Raw genomic sequence first — 20,537 nt, forward strand, 5'->3', positions numbered from 1 at the left:
TATTTTCAGAAGAGACTCCATGTCTCAGCAGTCACTTCCTTATGTCCTCCCAGTCCCCCAGCCGTAGGCGACCCCCAAACTACTTTTTGTCTGTAGATTTCCTTATTCAGAACACTTCATATAAATGGAATCCTATAGTGTCTGGTCTTTTGTGATTAGCTTTTTTCACTTAGCATGATGTTTTGAAGGTTCATGCATATTGTAGCTTGGATCAGAATTTCATTCCTTTTTATTATAGTCATAAGGCTTTTCCTGGAGGATTTTAAGTAATGGATAATAGTTCTCACCTACAGGCAACATAGGGGGCTTGGGTTTACTCTACATATAATAGGATACTTTGTCATATTAAAGCTACTTCTATGATTCATTTTGAAGAGGGGTTATTAACCTGGGGAATATGGACCCCAATGACTGGCCTTCAGGATGTCCTGAACCCTTTGTAATTATTTGCAGTTTCATGTTCCCAGGCATTTTTTGGTGGGGGCGTTTGGGGACCTACAGGTGTTAGCCTTTGTTAAAAGATAATTTTCAAAAAAGGTAAAATCATGATGCTGATACAAATATAAAATGAACACACATTAAAATTTTTATTTTGCTTATAATGATGAAACCAGGCAGATGTTATAACCAGTTCAGAGGAAAGGTCCAAAGAACAGACACATTTATAGATCAGGAATATTAAAATGAATACATAAACAGCACCCAAACTGGTTTCTTCCCTAGTGGAGAGGGAAGTCAGTTGAACCATTACCAGACCTGGCAGATTTTACATGTTTATAGATGAAGGATAGTTTGAATTCCTGTAATATATACAACTTACAGACTTGCACAATCATTTCCTTATAGTCAAAATCAGGTAACCAAGAGGGAGGCCTTAGATAATGTATAATTTTCCATTGGAAGCACATATCTTCTTCTGCACTTTCAACAGATTATCAAAAAAGTCAGAAACTTTTCTGAGTGTTAATGTTAAATTTAGACCCTTCTTCAGTTTTAGAAAAGTAGCTCCTCTGTGGCTAGATTTTGAAGGCAGATTTTCCAGAGGGTGTTTATATCAGTTGATGGCCCGTCAGAGACCCAGGGATGGGTCTTTGGTTTGTGCTTTTGAATAAGATTACATGTTAGAAATCTCCAGAGAAGTAGCCTTTGCAACTTAACTTAGGTTACACTTCCTGGCACATATTCAGTGTTTCTTATCTCTAATAGCAGTATGATGATTGAAATGGAGATTTCTATAAATATAAGTTGGAAAGTGTAGGCATTTGAACTCAGTGACAAAGGTAGAAATCCTATTAGTAAATAAGGATGGGAAGGGAGAAGCCCATATGACTTCTTCCCCAGCTGCGGTATGCGCCGGGCAGTCAAGACTTCCCCTTTGTGTGTGAAGAATACGGCATTATTTCTGCTGGTGCCTGCTTGTAATCTAGGGAGTTCCCGTTAATTGCCCAGAGGATAGTGAACTCCTTTTGTACTTTGAAAGGTAGCTTCTGTGTATGTGCACATTTAGCTACTTACCGTAAGAGGCTCTGGGAATTCATAGCCGTCAAGTTGAGTAGACCTTCCCCACGCCGCCTCCTTGCCTTTGGGTGAGAATGTATTTAGCAAAGAAACCTGTAATTGCTCTTACCTCAGCATCCCACCAGCCTGTTCCTCTGCTCACTGAACTTGGTTTCCTGCATGTCAGCATTCTCTCCTGGTTGAAGTTCACAGGGTGCCTTTCTTGATGCGTCACAGGAGAGAAGGGCTCCGAGTCTTCAGTGACAGAATCCGCATCAGTCTTCACTCGGTGTCTTGCCCTGCCCACAAGTAAATAAATACAGAATTTACGCACTTGTTTGGCAGTGTTTAGGGCTGTCAGCGTTTATGAACTCAGAAGCTTTGATTTTCCATGGGTACACTTCTAACACTGTACATCTGTCCCCTTTCTGAGGCCAAGATTATGTCTCAGTGATGGTCAGGTGCTTTGCCTGAATACTCTGGAGCTAAGCATAGAGCAATTAGACTTGGTAAATGTTTGTGGAGTAGTACTGAGCTATACCTCTTGACTCTTGAGGCGTGGCTAGAAGGGAAAACATGGACCGTTAAGCTCGTTGAGATGAACTTAATGCATGTAGTGGAATTTTGGAGGAAGTATATGGTTTGGTCTTTACCACCTAAGAAATGATGATTCATTCTCTTCTAACATTTCTGTAATGCAGTCAGATGACTGGTTTTGTTGCTCAGTTCTTACTTCTTTAATGACCCAAGGGAGTTTTTCCTTTGGGCTTGTGATCTGGTTTTGCTGATAAACTTTCATGCCTTTTAAGGTTCTAAAAACAATAGTGTTTTCTTACCTGTTTATTTTGCACTTTGAAGTTCTGTGGAATGTGATATGAAAGAGAACCAGATTTAATTTGCTTTGTTTTCTGTTTTTAGGGCAGAAGTGGAATAAGAGTGACTACATTAACTCTTTGGTGTCTTCTGTATTTTAACTCTTAGTTAACCTGAGTCCCAGGCTTTAAGTACCATCTGATCTTAAGACATTAAGGCAGTGGGTGAACTCGGTAAGACAGGTCTTCTTTTCCTCAGCAGCCCACTCCTGCTTTAAAGCTCGGATTTCTGGCTCTTCGGGAATATTGAGTGGTGAAGTGTGTAGTTGTATTAGATGTAAAGAAAGTGGAAGGAAGAGGAAAACAAATTGCTTTTTCTCTGCAGCATTGAAGGGTGGGAGATTTTGATTTTCATTAGTATTTGGCTTAAGAATAAATATTAGCCTGGAGCAATGAGTTGGTCTTGTGGACTGACGTGGCTGGGCCCTCACTAACACTTCCAGGAATGCTTGGAGATGTTTTACACTCATCTAAAAGACGGATAGCCACTAAGTTTGGTGATTGAGTCTCAGGAATATGTTAAGTCAATTATTCTACAAAGGAAACATATGGGGAAGCTGTGTGACCTTTGGGCTTCATTGTGTTCCTCTGTGAGGGACGGAGAGTGGTCATGTACTGGTCTTTAACCTCCCTGTTGGCTCTGGCGGCCGATGACATGATGTATCTTGTGAGTTCTTTGTGAGTTCTATCTGAACGGTGTCGATGTGTGCAGTCTGGTTACAAATACCAGCCATTGTCCTCTGCGGGTTCGAGCCACTGCCACCAGGAGAGATGTGGGAGAGGCGAGGCAGAATCTTCCCTAGGATCTTACAGAGCAGTCCTAAGTGTATGCAGTATTATAATGATTTCACTTTAGTTGAATAAATAAATGTTGCGTCCCTGCTGTGTTGAAGGTGTTGTAGGAGATATAAAAATTATGCCTTCGCTGTTGTTTGTATTCTTTTTTTTTTTTTTTAATTTATTTATTTGACAGCGAGAGGCACAGCGAGAGAGGGAACACAAACAGGGGGAGTGGGAGAGGGAGAAGCAGGCTCTCTGCAGAGCAGGGAGCCCGATGTGGGACTCCACCCCAGGACCCTGGGACCATGACCTGAGCCGAAGGCAGACGCTTAATGCCTGAGCCACCGAGGTGCCCCTGTTGTTTGTATTCTTATCAGCACTTGGTACCATAAGGGAGGTCAAGTATGAAGACAATTACTTGGTTATTCTCCCCCACCAGGGTTGAGCGCGCTGCCTCTGGGACGGAGTTAACTCACGGTGCAATTGGTTAAAGCCGTTTGGCCCTGATTGACTCTTGAGAAATAACCTGAATTGAGGCATACCGGAAATGCAAAGAAGTCATTGTGCTGTGATAGGAAGGTAAACCTTTTGTAGAAAGGTAGCTTTCCAGAAGCCCAATTTCACAATGACTCCACAGTGATATTGTTAGGAATCACTGTTCTGAATTTTTCCTTCTGTGAGTGACAGACTTACACTTGAACCCAGGTCTGTGTTGTGGCCGGCAGTCCTCATTTGGACGAGCAAGCGAAGAAGAAAACTAGGGAAACTAGTTCGTGGGCACTTTAGTTTTGACCAGAAAACCTTAGTAGGCTTTGTGCTGGGTCATGATCAACTGAGCAAAATTGCTACATTTTCTTTGGCAAGGAATCCATGTCTCTATTCAGAAATTATTGGTAGAGTCAATCATTCTGACAGTGGGAATATTTTTCTTTGATCTTTAGCCTGATTCTCTTTGATGTGGGAGGATCAGGAAGGAGAACGTACATTGGAATAACTTGTTGGTTCCTCTGCTTGGCCTCACAGCGTTTTGGTTTTCTTGAGTACTCTTCTTTTAGGTCACACCCCTCCAGTTAATGTTTAGATATGTTAATGTTGTGGAGCCCTAAGAGATGGTTCAGGACGTCTTGGAATTCAACTCTGAGTGTGTGAAGTCCTGTGTTTTAGTCCTGACTTTGCTCCTTATTACTTTGCTGTAGAGCAAACTTAACCTTTCTTGATTTCAGTTTTTACCACCTATGAAGTGAAGAAACTGTTCGTTCTTTTTTTTTTTTAAACTGTTTATTCTTTTTTATTTATTTATTAGAGAGAGAGTGCGAGAGAGAGCACAAGCAGGGGGAGGGGCAGAGGGAGAGGGAGAAGCAGACTTCCAGTTGAGCAGGGAGCCTGACGTGGGGCTCGATCCCAGGACCCCGGGATCATGACCTGTGCCGAAGGCAGACACTTAACCAACTGAGCCACCCAGGCGCCCCGTGAAACCGTTCATTCTTAACCTGAGAACCTCATGAGGTTGTAAAGTACACATAAAATAACATGAAAGCCGGTTAAAATTTTAAGTTATATAAATATCACCATGTATTCTGAGTTGCTTCACCCTTGTGCATGTTTATCACAGCCCCTCTGGCCTTCTCCTTCTTCATTTTATTCCCTCTGTGATCAGGGCGTCACCCAATCTTTGAGTTTTGAAGGGAAGAGACAGTTTTAAGTGAAACAAACTGGTGATCTCGGATCCCTGTAAAATAGCGCCATGTGTGTAGTAGGTGCTCAGGAAATAATTGTCGTGTGGCAGGAAACGTGAAGAGCAGGAGGCAAGTGTGTGGCGGGGACAGCGTTGCCCCGAGATCTGCTCGGGGAGTGTGGGAGGCCGCGCTGGGGGCCGCCTGAGCTGGGACGCCCCGGCTCTTGAATAGAGTGAGTACAGATGGTTCGCCCTGCGAGGTGTTATTTGTGTTGTTGTTGTTGTTATTTGTATTAGCTCCGAGGAAGGAAGCACCATCCAGTGTGGCTCTGGAAACGTCTGCCAGATGGTTTTTCTCTTTTAGTCCTCTTCATTCTTAGAATGTTTCTTCTGGTATTCATTGTTCATTAAGAAAATCGCTGTGGAAGAAATATCACTGCCTAGTTGGCAGTTGGTCAAGTGCAGTCCTAGTTTTCAGAGAGGTTTTTTTTGGGAGGGAGGGTGTGGATAGCGCCACCGAGGGAAGTTTGTCTATGGAACCTTTTCTCATGGAGGGATTTGAGGACTGAAAGAGTTAGCAGTCATTGGGAGCAGCTGTGGGTTGGTACCAGTAGGGAAGGAACCCGTGACGGAAGGATTCTGCATCTCTTCGACCATTCCCTCATGACATCACAGTCGCGGGCCTCACAAAAATGTTAAGAGAATAAATCTCAAGGGCAAAAAGCACTGAGATTGTGTAGAGTGCAAAATGCCTCCGTGTTAACACCCTTGGCTGCATTACATTCTGCATTTAAAGAAGCCAGGAGTAGATCACAGTGAGGCTTTTAAACCTGAAGGCCATGATCCATTCAGAGGGAGGCAGAATCAATTTAGTGGTCAGGACATTTAAAAAAAAGAAAGAGGAAACAGAGAAAAAAATGTACATGCATCACAAGTAATGAACTGCTAGGTTTTATTTTGGAAACCTTTGTTTTGGTTTCATATCTTTCTGTTGCAGTGTGTACTAGATGGTTGTAAAATACACTTCCACGGGTCTGGGTTGGACAAGTGTGAAACCGGCGGCGTGAAACCGGCGGCGCCTGGGTGGCTGTCAGCTAAGTGTCTGCCTTCGGCTCAGGTCATGGTCCCAGGGTCCTGGGATCAAGCCCCGCATCAGGCTCCCTGCTCAGCAGGGAGTCTGCTTCTCCCTCTCCCTCTGCCCCTCCCACTGCTCTTGTCCTCTCTCTCTCTCTCAAATAAATAAATAAAATCTTTAAAAAAAAAAAAAAGGAAAAGCATGAAACCCCATGGTCTAAAAAGTAACATGCCAGGGGCGCCTGGGTGGCTCAGTCGGTTAAGCATATGACTCTTGCTTTGGCTCACGTCATGATCTCAGGGTCGTGAGATTGAGGCCCACATCGGCCTCCAAGCTGGGCATGGAGCCTGCTTGAGGTTCTCTCTCTCGCTCTCCCTCTGCCCCTTCCCATCTCCTCCTCCCTCTCTAAAAAAATTAAAATAAAATAAAATAAAAAATAACATGTCCCAAATTTACAGAATTTGTAGACTTCCACTATTGTGTTACTTTTATGAAAGTGTCTTGGTCCCTTGAAGTGATTTGGGGATTCGAAGAGTGCAATATGATTGGGACTAAAAGGGCCACTGAATTCCCATAAATCCTAGCAGCGGCCTTTTGTCTAATAATGATTAGGATTATTATTTTGACGTCTTATAGGCATCAGCTAAAACTTAATTATTAGATGGGAAATGGAAATGAATAAGAAGAGAAAGGTGGGTTAGTTTACTCATCTGTTTTTGACAGTGGCTCCTTAAAGTAGTTACTGTTTCAGATCTTTATATTACTGAGGTTTTTCTTTTCTGTTTTAATATTGCACTTTAAAAAGATTTGTGGTATTCTTTGTCATCATTTTATATATATATTCAGTGGGCAGAGTGTTTTGTTTTGGTTTTCCTCCAGAGGGATATATTCCCAGTTTGATACGGAGGAAGGAATGCTTTACTTGTGGAAATTTTATCAAAACTGCTCTGCTGAGGGTTGGAGATCCATGCCCACACGTACCCACACACACCCACAGGTACACATCTATACAGACACAATTTATTTCTTGTGTGACTGTTATCCTGTGTCCCTCTAGATGAAGCGTGGACGCACACATTGGCGAAATATTTGCCTGGAGGGGCACAACAAGCTAGTGGCCTTCACAGATGACCATCCTTGGTTCTTGTGTTTCCAGAGACAGTATGTGGATTAGGTTGAAATAAATAAAAGCCTTAGTATTAACTATTAATATATATGTAGGTGTATATAGACCAAAAAAATGTATTTCTGTAAGCAGGAAGACATGGTGGGAAGTAGTCGTTACAATACTATTACGTTCTTGTGCTGTTTCTGTCTCTGTAGTCATGACACACCTCTCCAGTTTTAGTTTGTTCTGAACTGTATATATATCCAGGGTAGATTCCGCCTAAAACGTAAATTGTGAGAAGGAAACTCCTGGGATGGCACTGGATGGTAATGTGTTAAGTGACCCTCCACCCGTGCACACTTAGAATGAAGGATGGAAAGAACCCCGAACCCTGAGTCGGAGGCCTGGGCTTAGCGAGGCTGTCTCACCGCGGGGCCTCTGTTTGTGAACTGCGAATATGGGCTTGATCTCCAGGGTTCCCTTCAGCACTGGGATTGTATGTTTCTCTAGGGCTGTGGTGTTGCATCAGGCCCCAGCCTGGGGCTTGTGCTGTGTGCAAGGCCCCAAGGAGCTGCCTCATCCTTTTTTCCAAGGAGATAGCATGCATTAGCCCATGGAGCCCTATAAAGCAGGGAGCTGTTAATGCTGTGAGGTGCTTATTCACTGGGGACGGAACCTAGGTTGTTTGTAGTAACCAGAAGGACCTTGGGCTGAGGCCAGGACATGTAATTTCTGTGACCATCTAGTTGTCTACACAGTTTACTAGGACCTATCCAAGGCCAGCGACATTCTGTCTTTGGAGAAGGAGAATATAGAAATAGATTTCTTCCTAAGGAGATAGATTTAAGGACTTGAAATTTAAGGACTCCCATTATCTTCTTAGAGCAATTACCAAGAAAATAAATTCTCGCTGAATGTAATTTTATAGATGTTATCAAGGAATGCCTTCGTATCTTAATAGGCTTTGTAGAAATTAACACAGTCTGTATTTGCTGATTCTTTGCTCTCTCCCTGATACTAGTGATATTACTTTTTGTTATGTGCTATGAAAAATTGATAATATCTACAGGCATCTTTTGACCTCGGTAAGCTCTATTTTCTGGGGGAATTAGGAACTAGTATCACTGGAGGAAAGCTAATCTGCATGATTATTTCTTCTGGCATCCCATTCGTATACATTATTCATTCATTCATTTATTATTATTATTATTTTTTTAAAGTAGGCTCCATGCCCAGTGTGGGGCTTGAACTCATGACCCTGAGACTGAGAGTTGCAGTGCTCTGCTGACTGAGCCAACCAGGCAGCCCATATACACTATTTTTTTTTTTTTTAAGATTTTATTTATTTGACAGAGAGAGGGAACACAAGCAGAGGGAGAGGCAGGCTTCCCTCCGAGTAGGGAGCCCGATGTGGGGCTCTATCCCAGGACCCTGGCATCATGACCTGAGCTGGAGGCAGATGCTTAACGACTGAGCCACCCAGGTGCCCCCCCGCTCCCCCCCGTATACACTGTTTAACCATTTGGTTTGATCCTAGCCTTAACACTAGAAGATTCTTTATAATGATGGAAATCATGACACACCTCTGATGATGGGTAGACGCCTTTGGTCTTCCCCAGGTCCTGACCGGCACTGTGACTGCTGTGTAGGATTGAGGTTGTTGATAGCAACAGTGGGCTCTGGGGAATGGCTAAGAACTATGAGCGGGTTGCAGATAAGCTGTGTTTCCGTGGATAGCCCTCTAGGGAACGGAGCACTTGCCTGATGTTAATGACCTTATACTGCAGCCTAATTGCTAAGGATAGAAATGTTTTCAGTAGGGGCGCCTGGGTGGCTCAGTCGTTAAGCGTCTGCCTTCGGCTCGGGTCATGATCCCAGGCTCCTGGGATCAAGTCCCACGTTGGGCTCCCTGCTCGGCGGGAAGCCTGCTTCTCCCTCTCCCACTCCCCCTGCTTGTGTTCCCTCTCTCGCTGTGACTCTGTCAAATAAATAAATAAATAAAAGTTAAAAAAAAAAAAAGTTTTCAATAAACATTTGTTGAGTACCTGTCCGCCTAAGCTTTCATGCTTCTACTAGAACACTGCAGGTAGATATCCAACAGGAACATAACTCAAACCAGTATCTTTATCTCAGAATCTCCCTTTCTCTTCTCGTCTGCTGGGGTTGGTGGTGACACCACTCACCTGCTCTCTCAGACTTAAACTTGAACATTTGGAATTATTCTTCCCACTCTGTGCTTCCTGTATCTATGAAGTTAGCAAACCCTGTTTGTGCCACCTCCAAAAAGGTTTTTTTTTAATTAATTTTATTATGTTAGTCACCATACCTTACATCATTAGTTTTTGATGCAGTGTTCCATGATTCATTGTTTGCGTATAACACCCAGTGCTCCATTCAATACGTGCCCTCCTTAATACCCATCACCGGGCTAACCCATCCTCCCACACCCCTCCCCTCTAGAACCCTCAGTTTGTTTCTCAGAGTCCACAGTCTCTCATGGTTCGTCTCCCCCTCCGATTCCCCCCCTTCATTTTTCCCTTCCTACTATCTTTTTTTTTTTTTTTAACATAGAATGTGTTTTTTGTTTCAGAAATAGAGGTCTGTGATTCGTCAGTCTTACACAATTCATAGCACTCACCATAGCACATACCCTCCCCAAAGTCCATCACCCACCCCCCCATCCTTCCTACCCCCCACCATTCCAGCAACCCTCAGTTTGTTTCCTGAGAGTCACTTACGGTTTGTCTCCCTCTCTGGTTTCATCTTGTTTCATTTTTTTCCTCCCTTCCCCTATGATCCTCTTGTCTTGTTTCTCAAATTCCTCATATCAGTGAGATCATATAATACTTGTCTTTCTCTGATTGACTTACTTTGCTTAGCATAATACCCTCTAGTTCCAACCACGTCGTTGCAAATGGCAAGATTTCGGGTTTTTTGATGGCTGCATAATATTCCATTGTATATATACATCACATCTTCTTTATCCATTTATCTGTCGATAGACATCTTGGCTCTTTCCATAGTTTGGCTATTGTGGACATTGCTGCTATAAACATTGGGGTGCACGTACCCCTTCGGATCACTACGTTTGTATCTTTGGGGTAAATACCCAGTAGTGCAGTTGCTGGGTTGTAGGGTAGCTCTGTTTTCAACTTTTTGAGGAACCTCCAAAAAGGGTTTTTAATCCATGCTGCTTTTCAGCCCCAGTGTCGTACTGCTTAAGGTCAAACCTAGTTTGTTTCTCCCCTGGACTGTTTCAGCAGTCGTCTTAACTGAGATTTATGTTTCTGACCTCTGTCCTCCTTTCCTTCATCTCCCATCAAGTTATCTTTAAAAAAAAAAATGTACTCTCCTGATGAACAACCTTTTGTTTGCTGTTGTTGTTCTGCAATTTGCTTTTTTTTTTTTTTTTTTCACTCAACACTGTGTTCTGGAAATTTTTCTATGTAGTTCATTTAGATCTATCTTTTTAACAATGGTGCATAGTATGAATACATAAAGTGTGTGTATTATAGATTATTTAACCATTCATCCTTGAATGGACATTTGTGATATTTGTATTTCACTGTTACAAAGAAGACTGAAATGAATATCCTTGAACCTGTCTCTTTGTATGTATTGAAAAGCATGTAGATACCAAAAAGTGGAATATCTGGGTCAAAATGAATATACATTTAAAACGTCAGTAGACACTGACAAATTGCGCTACAAAAAATGCCTGTCAAATTATATTCCCACTCTCCATGGTTTTTTTTAAGACCATTTTTAATCTGGACCTAGTGCACTTCTGCCAGCCTCCATTCTCTGATTAATGTGTTCACGCACACGCTCGGTCGCCACCACCGTCCGGGTGTTCATGGAGCGTGCACTGTGTGCTGGGGGTCTAGCACGGATGACACGCATAGCTCCCTGTCCCCATCGCTGCTCTCACTACACCGAACTTTTTTGCCATTCCTAGACTTTTCTTATGCATTTACAGCTCCTCTCTTCCCGGTTATGACTTTTTTTTTTTTCTTTAAACTTCTCTGCCAAGAGCATTTTCTTCGATAGTTCTTTTACCCTTTTAATAATATCTTCCCCGTCTCCTGTCAGGTAGAGTTAGACGGGCCTTTCTTAGTGGTCTCTCTTAGCACTTTACTTAAATACTTTTTTAAAAAAAGATTTTATTTATTTATTTGAGAGAGAGAGCGAGCATGATGGGGGGGGTGGGCAGGCAGCGGGAGAGGGGGAAGCAGGCTTCCCGCTGAGTAGGGAGCTGGACGCGGGGCTCAATCCCAGGACCCTGGGATCACGACACAAGCCGAAGGCAGATGCCTAACGATTGAGCCACCCGGGCGCCCCCTTAAATACTTTTTATCCTGAAGAATTTGAATTATTTGTTCATGTATGTGTCTGCTAGTGTATGTTTTCATGTGTATGTTTGTGCATACACACACACCTTTCCCATTAGATTGTAAGCTCAGTGAGGGCAAAAACTTGTGATGTTTACCTTAGGGCTCCCCCAACTTAATGCCTTAACCACAGGGGATGCTTAGTAAACACTGAATAAGTGAGTGAGGAACAAAGTATCAGATGAACCTGTTTTGTACCGCCACCGTAGGGGCTTGCAGCGATGATTCAGATCTGATCAGCATTCAAGGACTCAAGCATGGAGTGAGAGAGTAGGCTGAGTGCAGGCCACCTGCTGCTGGGCTCGGTGGGGAGGCGCAAGGGGAGACTTGAGGAGAGTTTAACAGGAGAGATTCATTCTCATGAGTGGGGTAGTCTGGTAAATGATCAGGGGAGAGGACTTTTTTCTTGCTTGTGCTGGCTATTGCTAGGGATACCCAGAGTGATAAGATATGGTCTCCGGCTCTAAATGTTTGTTAGTCAAGCTGGGCGTGAGAACAGAGATTGGCAGACTGTGGCCCATGGGCTACCTCTAGCCTGCTGCCTGTTTCTGTACAGCCTGTGAGCTAAGCATGATATTTTACGTTGTTAAAATTGTTTTCACAAAAAGAATATTTTGTGATATGGGAAATTCTATGCAATATAGATTTGACATCTATAATTAACTTGTTGGAACATGGCCACAGTCATTGGTTTCCCACTGTCTGGGGCAGTGTTTGTGCTGCAGAAGCAGAGTTGATCCTTGTAACAGAGACCAGCTGGTCTGTGATGCCTGAGACATTTCCTCTCTGGACTTTTACAGAAACAATCTGCTGACCCTGGGTTTGAGGATGGGAAAGATTTAAATGGAGTAGAGAAGGAGGGTAAGACGGGCTCTTTGGAGTTAAGAGAGTGGGATGATGAATACTGTAGGCACAGAAAAGCTTCAGGGCTGAAATGATGATCCAGCTGAACCTTCTATTTTATAGACTGGGCAGAAGATCAGAAACCTTGTCAAAGTCCACCTGACTCTAAGGGGCAGTGTACCACTGGAGCAGAAGCTTTGAGGACTGTGGAGGAAGATAAGATTATTGCTGGGGTGGGGCCAGATCATGAGTGGCCTTGCCCTTGAAAAATGAGAGCAGAGGAACAAACGAAGAACAGACTTTTCTCTCTCTGAATGTCACGTTTCTCTTTTTCTCTTGTATTTCTAGAAGGCTTTTGAGCCCTACTTTGAGATTTTGGAAGTATATTGCACAAAGGCCAAGAATTATGTAAATGGACATTGCACCAAGTATGAGCCCTGGCAGCTCATTGCCTGGAGTGTCCTGTGCACCCTGCTGATAGTCTGGGCATATGATTTTGTCTTCCAGCCAGAGAGTAAGTATACTGCCCCCTCTCCTCTGGAAAGGTACAGTGGAATCTCACCAGCTTTAGAACTCATGGCTGATGGATTGGACTAATTGCTTGCCTTCTGGTTTGGTTCTGATTTTTAAAATCTTATTTAAATGGGAAGTGGGACATTGTCTTCTTCTGACCATGAAGTTATAGTAGGACTCTATACGTAAAGTTACAGTAGTTGCTCTGATGTATCTATAGCTGCTTTTGTTGATTTTTCTGGAGTTGCAGCTTGCATAAAAACTTCCTGAGAAATTAGTCATTGTAAGGATCCACAGGTATCTCAGAGCATGGCTTAAACCTTTCTCAGGTTTAGTTTCTTGCCTAGGACATAATTGTATACCCTGGAGTTCCCCAAGCAGGAATTCATTGCGTTCATTTTAGGCCATCTTTTCAATACAGATTATGTGAAATTGGAACAGCACTCATGCAGTGACCCTGTGAGTATGTGCTGTGTGCCAGGCACTGTGCTGGGCTCTGGGGATGTCTACAGAAGTCATACAGGGTCCCTGTCCTCCTGGAGTTAAACTTCTGATGTCAGGGGACAGCGCACTATGAACTCCCTGGGTAGTGACTCAGGGAGCCAAACTGACGTGGGGAAGAGGAGGCCACTTCTCAGGGAGTGCAGAAGAAGGTGAGAAGTCTATTAGTGAGGAGTCTGTAAGTCCTCCATCCTTCCTAAGGTCCTGGGCACCCTTCCTCCCCTGCCAGACCGGCTTGCATGTTCCCTCCTTGTGAATTGTTTCCCCTGCAGGTTGTGCTTCGTAAGTAAAGTAGGAGTGGTGGTGGGTGTTTGATGACTCTCCTCTGCACCCCTTCCCCACCCTTAGTGTAGGGTACCAGAGTTAACTTGCCGGGCATAAAAAACCATTAACATTGAAGAGAATCACTTGTCATGTCTCATTTGTTCTTAAACAAATTTTAATGGCCATGACTGTTTGCTTCCCTGATAACATCTGTTTGAAGGGGCTCTTTAACTGTACTTTTTCTGCTTTTCTGCCCCCCCCCCCCCCAACCCCGGAAGGTTAACTTAGAAGCCAGATTCTGTTTCATCTGTTTACCCTGCAGATAGCCGCTGAGCCGTTCTAGTAACCGTTGCGGTTAAGGCATAGTAAACATTGCATTTAATGTAGGTGGGAATGAGACCTGATTGCCCTGTCTACATTTTAGTCCATTCCAGCTGTAAAAACCCTGTCCTCAGTTCCTCCTCCTAGTCCTTGCAAGGTTTCCTCATAAACTCTGATAACTAACCCTTCTGCTGCATCTGCTCTGTGGTTTGGAAAGGGGCACAACCCGTATCTTTCTGCTCTGGGAAGCCCTCCATCTTGTCCTTCCAGGTGAAGTAACTTATTCCAGAGGATTCTAAGGAGTAGCAATAAATAGACTTTTCTTCCTTTCTTTCTTACTGTGATAAAATATATGTACATAAAATTTACTGTCTTACTCATTTTTAAGTACATTCTCGTTGTTGCAAAACCATTCCTACCATCCATCTCTAGAACTTTCTCAGCATCCCACACTGAAACTCTGTACCCATGGAACGATAACTCCCCATGATCCCCTCCCCACCAGCTCCTGCTGGCCACCATTCTGTGTACTTTTCCTTTTAAGGTGGTGCATTTGTTAAAACCAACGTAAGGTTACAGACCTTGAGATTTATGTTTCTTTACTATGATTAGTATTCACTTTAGGTATTGACTTCCGTCTTTAGTTCTGCAGGCCACGGTGCCTGTGTGCATTTTGCCCACTCGGTAGTAGAAGCACAGCCACCTGAGGCCCTGGTACTTATGTAGCTGCCTTGTTCCAAACAGAATATGCTGGTCTCCATGCATTCCATGAGAAAAGTACCAGTAGCGATGTGTTGATGGTATGCGCCATGGAAATCTTTGTAAGCCCAACTCTGAGCTGTTTAAGTCCTTTTTAATATGTTTTTTCTTATTACAAAAGTAGGACATGTTCATTGCAGAGCATTAGGCAATACCAATAATCCATAAGAACGAAATGAAAAGCTTGCTCTCTAGAGCGAACCACTATTTTACACATATGTGTCTTTTTTCTATATCTGAGTCCAGTCGAACCAGACATACAAAATGTCATTTCTGTAGGTCAACATTTTTGAATATCAGCAATTTCCTATAGTTTAACACATGTACACACAATACACTTTTTTATTTTGTAACTTCTAACTTGAATTTTAGACACCGATCAAAATGTCTTCCCTCTAGAGCAGGGTCGGGCCTGATTAGTACTTGGATGGGAGATAACTTTGATAGCATTGCCATTTTTTCAGTACCTTGCTCATGGAGAGGCTCATCACTGAACAGTCGAGTTATTTTTAGCACATTGCCCCAGAGGAGTCTTAAAGTCTGGACTAGTGATAAATTTTGCTGATCTTCAAACTCTGAATACGCTTCTAAGATGAGAGATAATTCTGGAACACAGGCTGGACACTGGGGCAGTTAAGAACTGGAAGCGGCAGGAGGATGGGGGTGAGAGCATGGGCAGGGGTCAGCAGCTCTCTGCCGTGTTATCTCGCCCCTAATTCTCTGCGATATCAGCGCATATCGTTACTCCTTGATGTTCATTTAACTGTGGGATTGTCCATAGTTCATGAACAGGAATTGGAGTTATATGGTGGGAGGAGGTGATACACTCTCCCAGTTTCTAGCCGTGAAACCTTGAGCAACACCCTTAAACTCTCTTAGCCTGTTTCCTCATAGTAAAATAGGCCTAAGTGTCACCCGCCTTACTTACTCATAGGGTAATGCGAGTTTTGAGAGGCATCGTTTGTGTGAAAGGAATCTGTCAACTGTAAAGAGCCATGCTTTGGTGTCCTCACACTGCATTTCCTATTTTATTACCTTAAAACACTACAATAGACACTGATTACTTTTCTTTCTGTGCCTCAGGGGACTTTTACTTTTGAGATCATCTTTTTAGGTCATGACCACGTGATCTCTTCATTTCTAATTTCTCCATCTCTGATCTTGTATTCTCTTCTTTTTAGCGGTCCTGTTTAATCTCACAGCTTGCACACTGTCTATTCTGTCCTCCTCCTCCTAGCCATATGACTGTACTTCTGGACAAGTGACTCCCATTTACTGAGTTTTCAACCTTATTCTTCCTCATTAGTTAATTACTTCATCTGTTAAATAAGGATGTTTTCTGAATCTTTACAGCTTTAACATTATTAGAAATGGTCAAATAATAAGCAGCTTAAATATCCAACGCTACGTTATACGCATTTGATGGCCTATTATGGTAATACTTAAAAAACCTCTTGTTTAGGAAGGATCTTTAATGTAGCAAATGCTGTGACAAGAGGGCACAGCGTTGTACATACTATAAGATCGCAGCTATGTGTTTCATGTGCAGAACGTAGGGCTGAAAGGAAATACTCGAAAAAAAATTTTTTTTTTTTAAGATTTTATTTAATTATTTGAGACAGAGAGAATGAGAGACAGCATGAGAGGGAGGAGGGTCAGAGGGAGAAGCAGACTCCCCGCCGAGCAGGGAGCCCGATGCGGGACTCGATCCCGGGACTCCAGGATCATGACCTGAGCCGAAGGCAGTCGCTTAACCAACTGAGCCACCCAGGCGCCCAATCCCTTTGTCTTCTTATTCAGTGTGGGTATCGGTTCCCTGGTTTTGTCCCAGACATTACGGAGCATTGACTCTAGCGCTAGGCACTGTGGGCGAGGGGGAAAGGCAGGGCTGCAGCCAGTAAAGATGCAAGGCATCATGTAATCGGTACTAACGGGGCACAGTCTGTGCTTGTTGGAGAGTGCTCCACTGGCCAGGGAAGTTGGAATGTCTCCATCTCCTAGAATGTTTTGTGAAACGTCATACTCATTTCCTGCCTGCACAGAAGCCAGGTCTAGATTCCTTATAGGCTCATTTGGGATAACTGAGAATTTCTGTTCTGGGTTTAAAGCAGCATAGAGTCCTGGGGGTGTAGGGCCAGGAAAATTAAGACCTCAGTTAAATCCCTGCTCCGTTGCTGATGTGATCTGTGGCCTTCAGCAAGTTATTAATGCTTGATCCTTAGTTGCCTTTGGACTGTAGGTGGTGCCTTCTATATGGAATGCAAATTCATTAAAAGTTATGATGGTCGATTTAGATGCCATGTCTTTATAATTATTGCAGTGGAGAGGATCAGAATTCCATATTTGTCCGTGCACTGCCTGACAGAAGGGAGTCTGATTGGTGTCCATGATACTGAAGGCCTTTTAAGCCCAAAAAATGTTGAAATGTTGTCAGGGTGTGTGTTGACTGAGAGACTAGAGCATAGATCCTGAAGAAAAGCATGGCTTGGTCATTTGTTTTCGGGGAGGGAAGAGAGGTGTTAGGCATCTAAAACCTTGGGAAGGTCAGCAGCTCTGAAATACATATGTCATTTAACCCAGCATTCTGTTTCCGGGAATTCATGCTGTAGGCACGCCATCAGGTATGTGGTATGTGCTGCAAGGTTATTGTTTCACTGTTGTTGGTAATAGGACATACTAGAAATAACCCAAGTGTCCCATCAGGAAGGGGCAGGTTAAATTAGTTATGATACATCCATATCATGGACTACTTTAGAGCTATAAAGATGAATGAGGGGGCGCCTGGGTGACTCAGTCGGTTAAATGTCTGCCTTCTGATCAGGTCATGATCCCAGGGTCCTGGGATCAAGCCCTGTGTCAGGCTCCCTGCTCAGCAGGGAGTCTGCTTCTCCCTCTCCCTCTGTCTTCCCCCCCCCCGTCTCATGCACTGTCTCTCAAATAAATAAAATCTTTAAAAAATAAATAAATAAAGATGAATGAGGAAGCACTGAGCTTTAAGAGAATATGCCTAAGTAGAAAATCAAGGTCTAGTATAGTACTAGAGTATGCTACCTTTTGTTTAAGAGGTGGGTGGGACAAATAAGATTTTATCTTTATTATTGCTTGTATAAGCATAAAGAAATTCTAGATAGCTCTTCTAGAAGTGAATAGTAGTAGTGTTTACCTGAGGGTGGATGAAAGTCTGGGGAATAGATGAGAGAGAAACTTTTAACTCTGTGTGTTATTTATTAATTTAAAAAATTTTTTTAAAAGATTTTATTTATTTGAGAGAGAAAGAAAAAGAGAGCGCGTGCACACATGAGCAGGGGGAGAAGCAGAGGAGGAGGGAGAGAGAATCTGAAGCAGATTCTGTGCTGAGTGTGGAGTCCGACTCGGGGCTTGATCCCAGGACCCTGAGATCATGACCTGAGCAGAGAAACCAGGCATCGGACGCTTAACTGACTGAGCTACCTAGGCTTCCCAATTTTTTTAAATTTTTGAACCATGTAAATATATTACTTGGCAATTTAAATTTCAAGGTTTTTTAAAATAGAAAGAAACTACCTTTGTGATCAGAAGGCAGGTGAGATTGCAGGAGGCACATTGAGTAGTTCACACATTATCCGTGGGAATTTATTTGAATAGATAACAAAACCCTTTGTTTCTTTTAGGCTTATGGTCAAGGTTTAAAAAGAGATGTTTTAAGCTCATCAGGAAGATGCCTATTATTGGTCGCAAGGTAAGTGGAATCTGTGTATAACTTCCAGCCCTCCCATCACCCCCGTGGTCATGACCTCTTTCTTTCTATTTACTGAACCTAGTGCGAATTCCCAAGGACGAGGGGTGATTTTTGTACCCCCCCGCCAAGGAACATCTGACAGTGTTTGAGGACACCTTTGGTTGTCATAACTAGAGGGGGGTGCTGTTGGCATTTAGTGGATTGCGGCCAGGGTGCTGCTAAGCATCCTGCAGGGCCCAGTAGAGAATTATCTGGCTCAAGATGTTGGAAGTGTCAAGATTGAGAAACCTCAGTTAACCCTTTCTCCAACATATTTGCCCAAAGGAGACAGGTGACATCTGTTAAAGGCAGAATTTGCGATTAGAAAAGCTGGCCGAAGTGGAATGATGCTTTACAGCAATATTTGGCTGCTCTGACTTGAGATAAGTGTCTGGGGGTCGGGTGCTTACATGGTTAGGTCAGGGTTGACAGACTTTCTCTGTGAAGGGCCAGATAGGAAACATTCTAGGCTTTGCAGGCCATACCATGTCTGTCAGGGTGATAGAGAGGTAGAAGGATGAGCCTGGCTGTGTTGCACTGAAACTTGCTTTACAGAACGGCCAGGGGCCAGATCTCGGCCGGCTGTAGTTGGCGGATCCCAGGTTTAGAAACTTAAGAGAGCCCTGATCTCTTGCTCTTTGTACCTGTCTGCACCATAGTATGTTCCCTTCACTGTGTCCTCTGTCCCCTCACCCACGCTGAGGATAGGACAGTCACCTCTGTACCCTTCCCACCGGCTCTTTATCACAGAAGGAGATAAATGGGGCAGGCCCCATGCAAGCTGCAAGGAAGGCACACTGGCCCTGATGTCTCCGGCTCCCCCCGTGCCCTGCCTGCCCCTCAGCTTTCCTTCAAGCTTTCTTTCACTTTTGGCTTTCAATTCCCTTTCCCTTTTCCCCTTTCCTGGCCAAACCAGAAGAGATGTTAGTCATCCTTAGCCTTTGACCCAAATCCATTCAGACCCCTGGGCTAACTCTCCCATAACTGTGTATTTATTTTCAGGTTCATTTCCTATAAGGAAGCAGAAGTAGTTACTGGGGTGGAAAAGGGGAATGGGAATAGATAGGTTTTTATTTGACCCTAATTCATCTTAAGCCCTAAAATGAAATCTCCCTGAGTCGATCTAGAGTTAAGGGGTAGGGAGAGGGCGGCTATAGAGGGTGGACTGGATCTCAAAGGATACTAGCATTTCTCCTTTTCATTCCCTGTATTTTTCTGCTCTTTTTCTTCACACATTTCTCCTTCAGTGTCAGATTTTGGGACAAATAAATGCTAGGGTTCCAGAACCCTGAAATTTATAAATTTACTGAAATTTATAAAAGAACAGAATTGGAAGGCACTTAGAAACTATGTAATCACCTGTCATTTTTTAGAAGCAGATTTTGAGGCTCAGAGACAAGAGTTCTTTATTTCGAGCGAGTGTGTGTGTGTCTCTGTCTCATTCGTTCCCTTACGTTCACTCACTCCGCACACGGTTTGTGGGCACGTGCTCCGCGTCAGGTACCGCTCTGGGTGCTGGGGACCGAATCCCCGTTCTGCGCAGCTTACGTTTTCCTAGGAACAACAGAAAATATATTCGCGAACAAATACGTAAGAATTTCATTTTGAAATAAACGCTGTGAAGAAATTAAGATTGATAGAGGCCCTGAGGCAGGCACTGGGGGGAAAAGGTACTTGTGTGCCTTCTGATGTGACTCACCATCGTTTTGTGGCTCTTCTGTCTTATTACAGCAGCAGTCTAGGCGCGGAAGCTTGGCTTCCATGGTTTGTTCCTGTTGCGTGCTCACCATTTTGGCAGCATAGTCCACGTACAACTTTTAAAAATACTTTCCTGCCCATCACTGCCTCCCACTGCCGCGGGGCGGGCCTCTGCTGCCTGCCGGAGCCTGCCTGCGACACCTGCAGGCGTGGTTCGCGGGCGCAGCTTGCCCTGCGGATTCCCTGGGGGCCGCATCTAGCGGGCTCCTCTCATGTTCTCATCCTCCAGGGCTAGAGATGGGAAAGTCGAAATGTTTGGGGTCAGATCGTGGGCCTCAGACCTTCACAGATGGGTCGCTGAAACCGTCTCGCTTTAACGCCACTCTTCCAGGCTACCCCCCAACAGTCCCTTAGTGCAGATAGTGGTCCCTGCTGGGTTTTGTTGTGTTTTTAAACTCTGTTCTGTTCCCCCCAGTACTTTCC

At 43.8% G+C, this 20,537-nt stretch overlaps 1 protein-coding gene and 1 long non-coding RNA gene across 4 annotated transcripts in view; one reads left to right on the forward strand and one right to left on the reverse strand.

Moving 5' to 3' along the window:
- Nucleotides 1-20,537, forward strand: part of LOC118018400 (sphingosine-1-phosphate lyase 1) — a 56,665-nt gene that overhangs the window by 10,377 nt on the left and 25,751 nt on the right. For all 3 annotated transcript variants that reach the window (XM_035016880.1, XM_035016870.1, XM_035016890.1), the window contains 2 exons: nucleotides 12,590-12,755; nucleotides 18,250-18,317. In XM_035016880.1, coding sequence (XP_034872771.1) covers nucleotides 12,590-12,755; nucleotides 18,250-18,317 — 234 coding nt within the window. The remainder of the gene's footprint in view (nucleotides 1-12,589; nucleotides 12,756-18,249; nucleotides 18,318-20,537) is intronic.
- Nucleotides 1,710-20,423, reverse strand: LOC118018410. The gene is made up of 3 exons (XR_004681395.1): nucleotides 20,056-20,423; nucleotides 19,716-19,910; nucleotides 1,710-1,796 (listed from the first exon to the last, which is right to left on the reverse strand). It is a non-coding gene; the product is annotated as an uncharacterized LOC118018410 (long non-coding RNA).

Source organism: Mirounga leonina, unplaced genomic scaffold (assembly GCF_011800145.1).
Source record: "Mirounga leonina isolate KUSES-001 unplaced genomic scaffold, KU_Mleo_1.0 Mir_106, whole genome shotgun sequence".
Lineage (NCBI taxonomy): Eukaryota > Metazoa > Chordata > Mammalia > Carnivora > Phocidae > Mirounga > Mirounga leonina.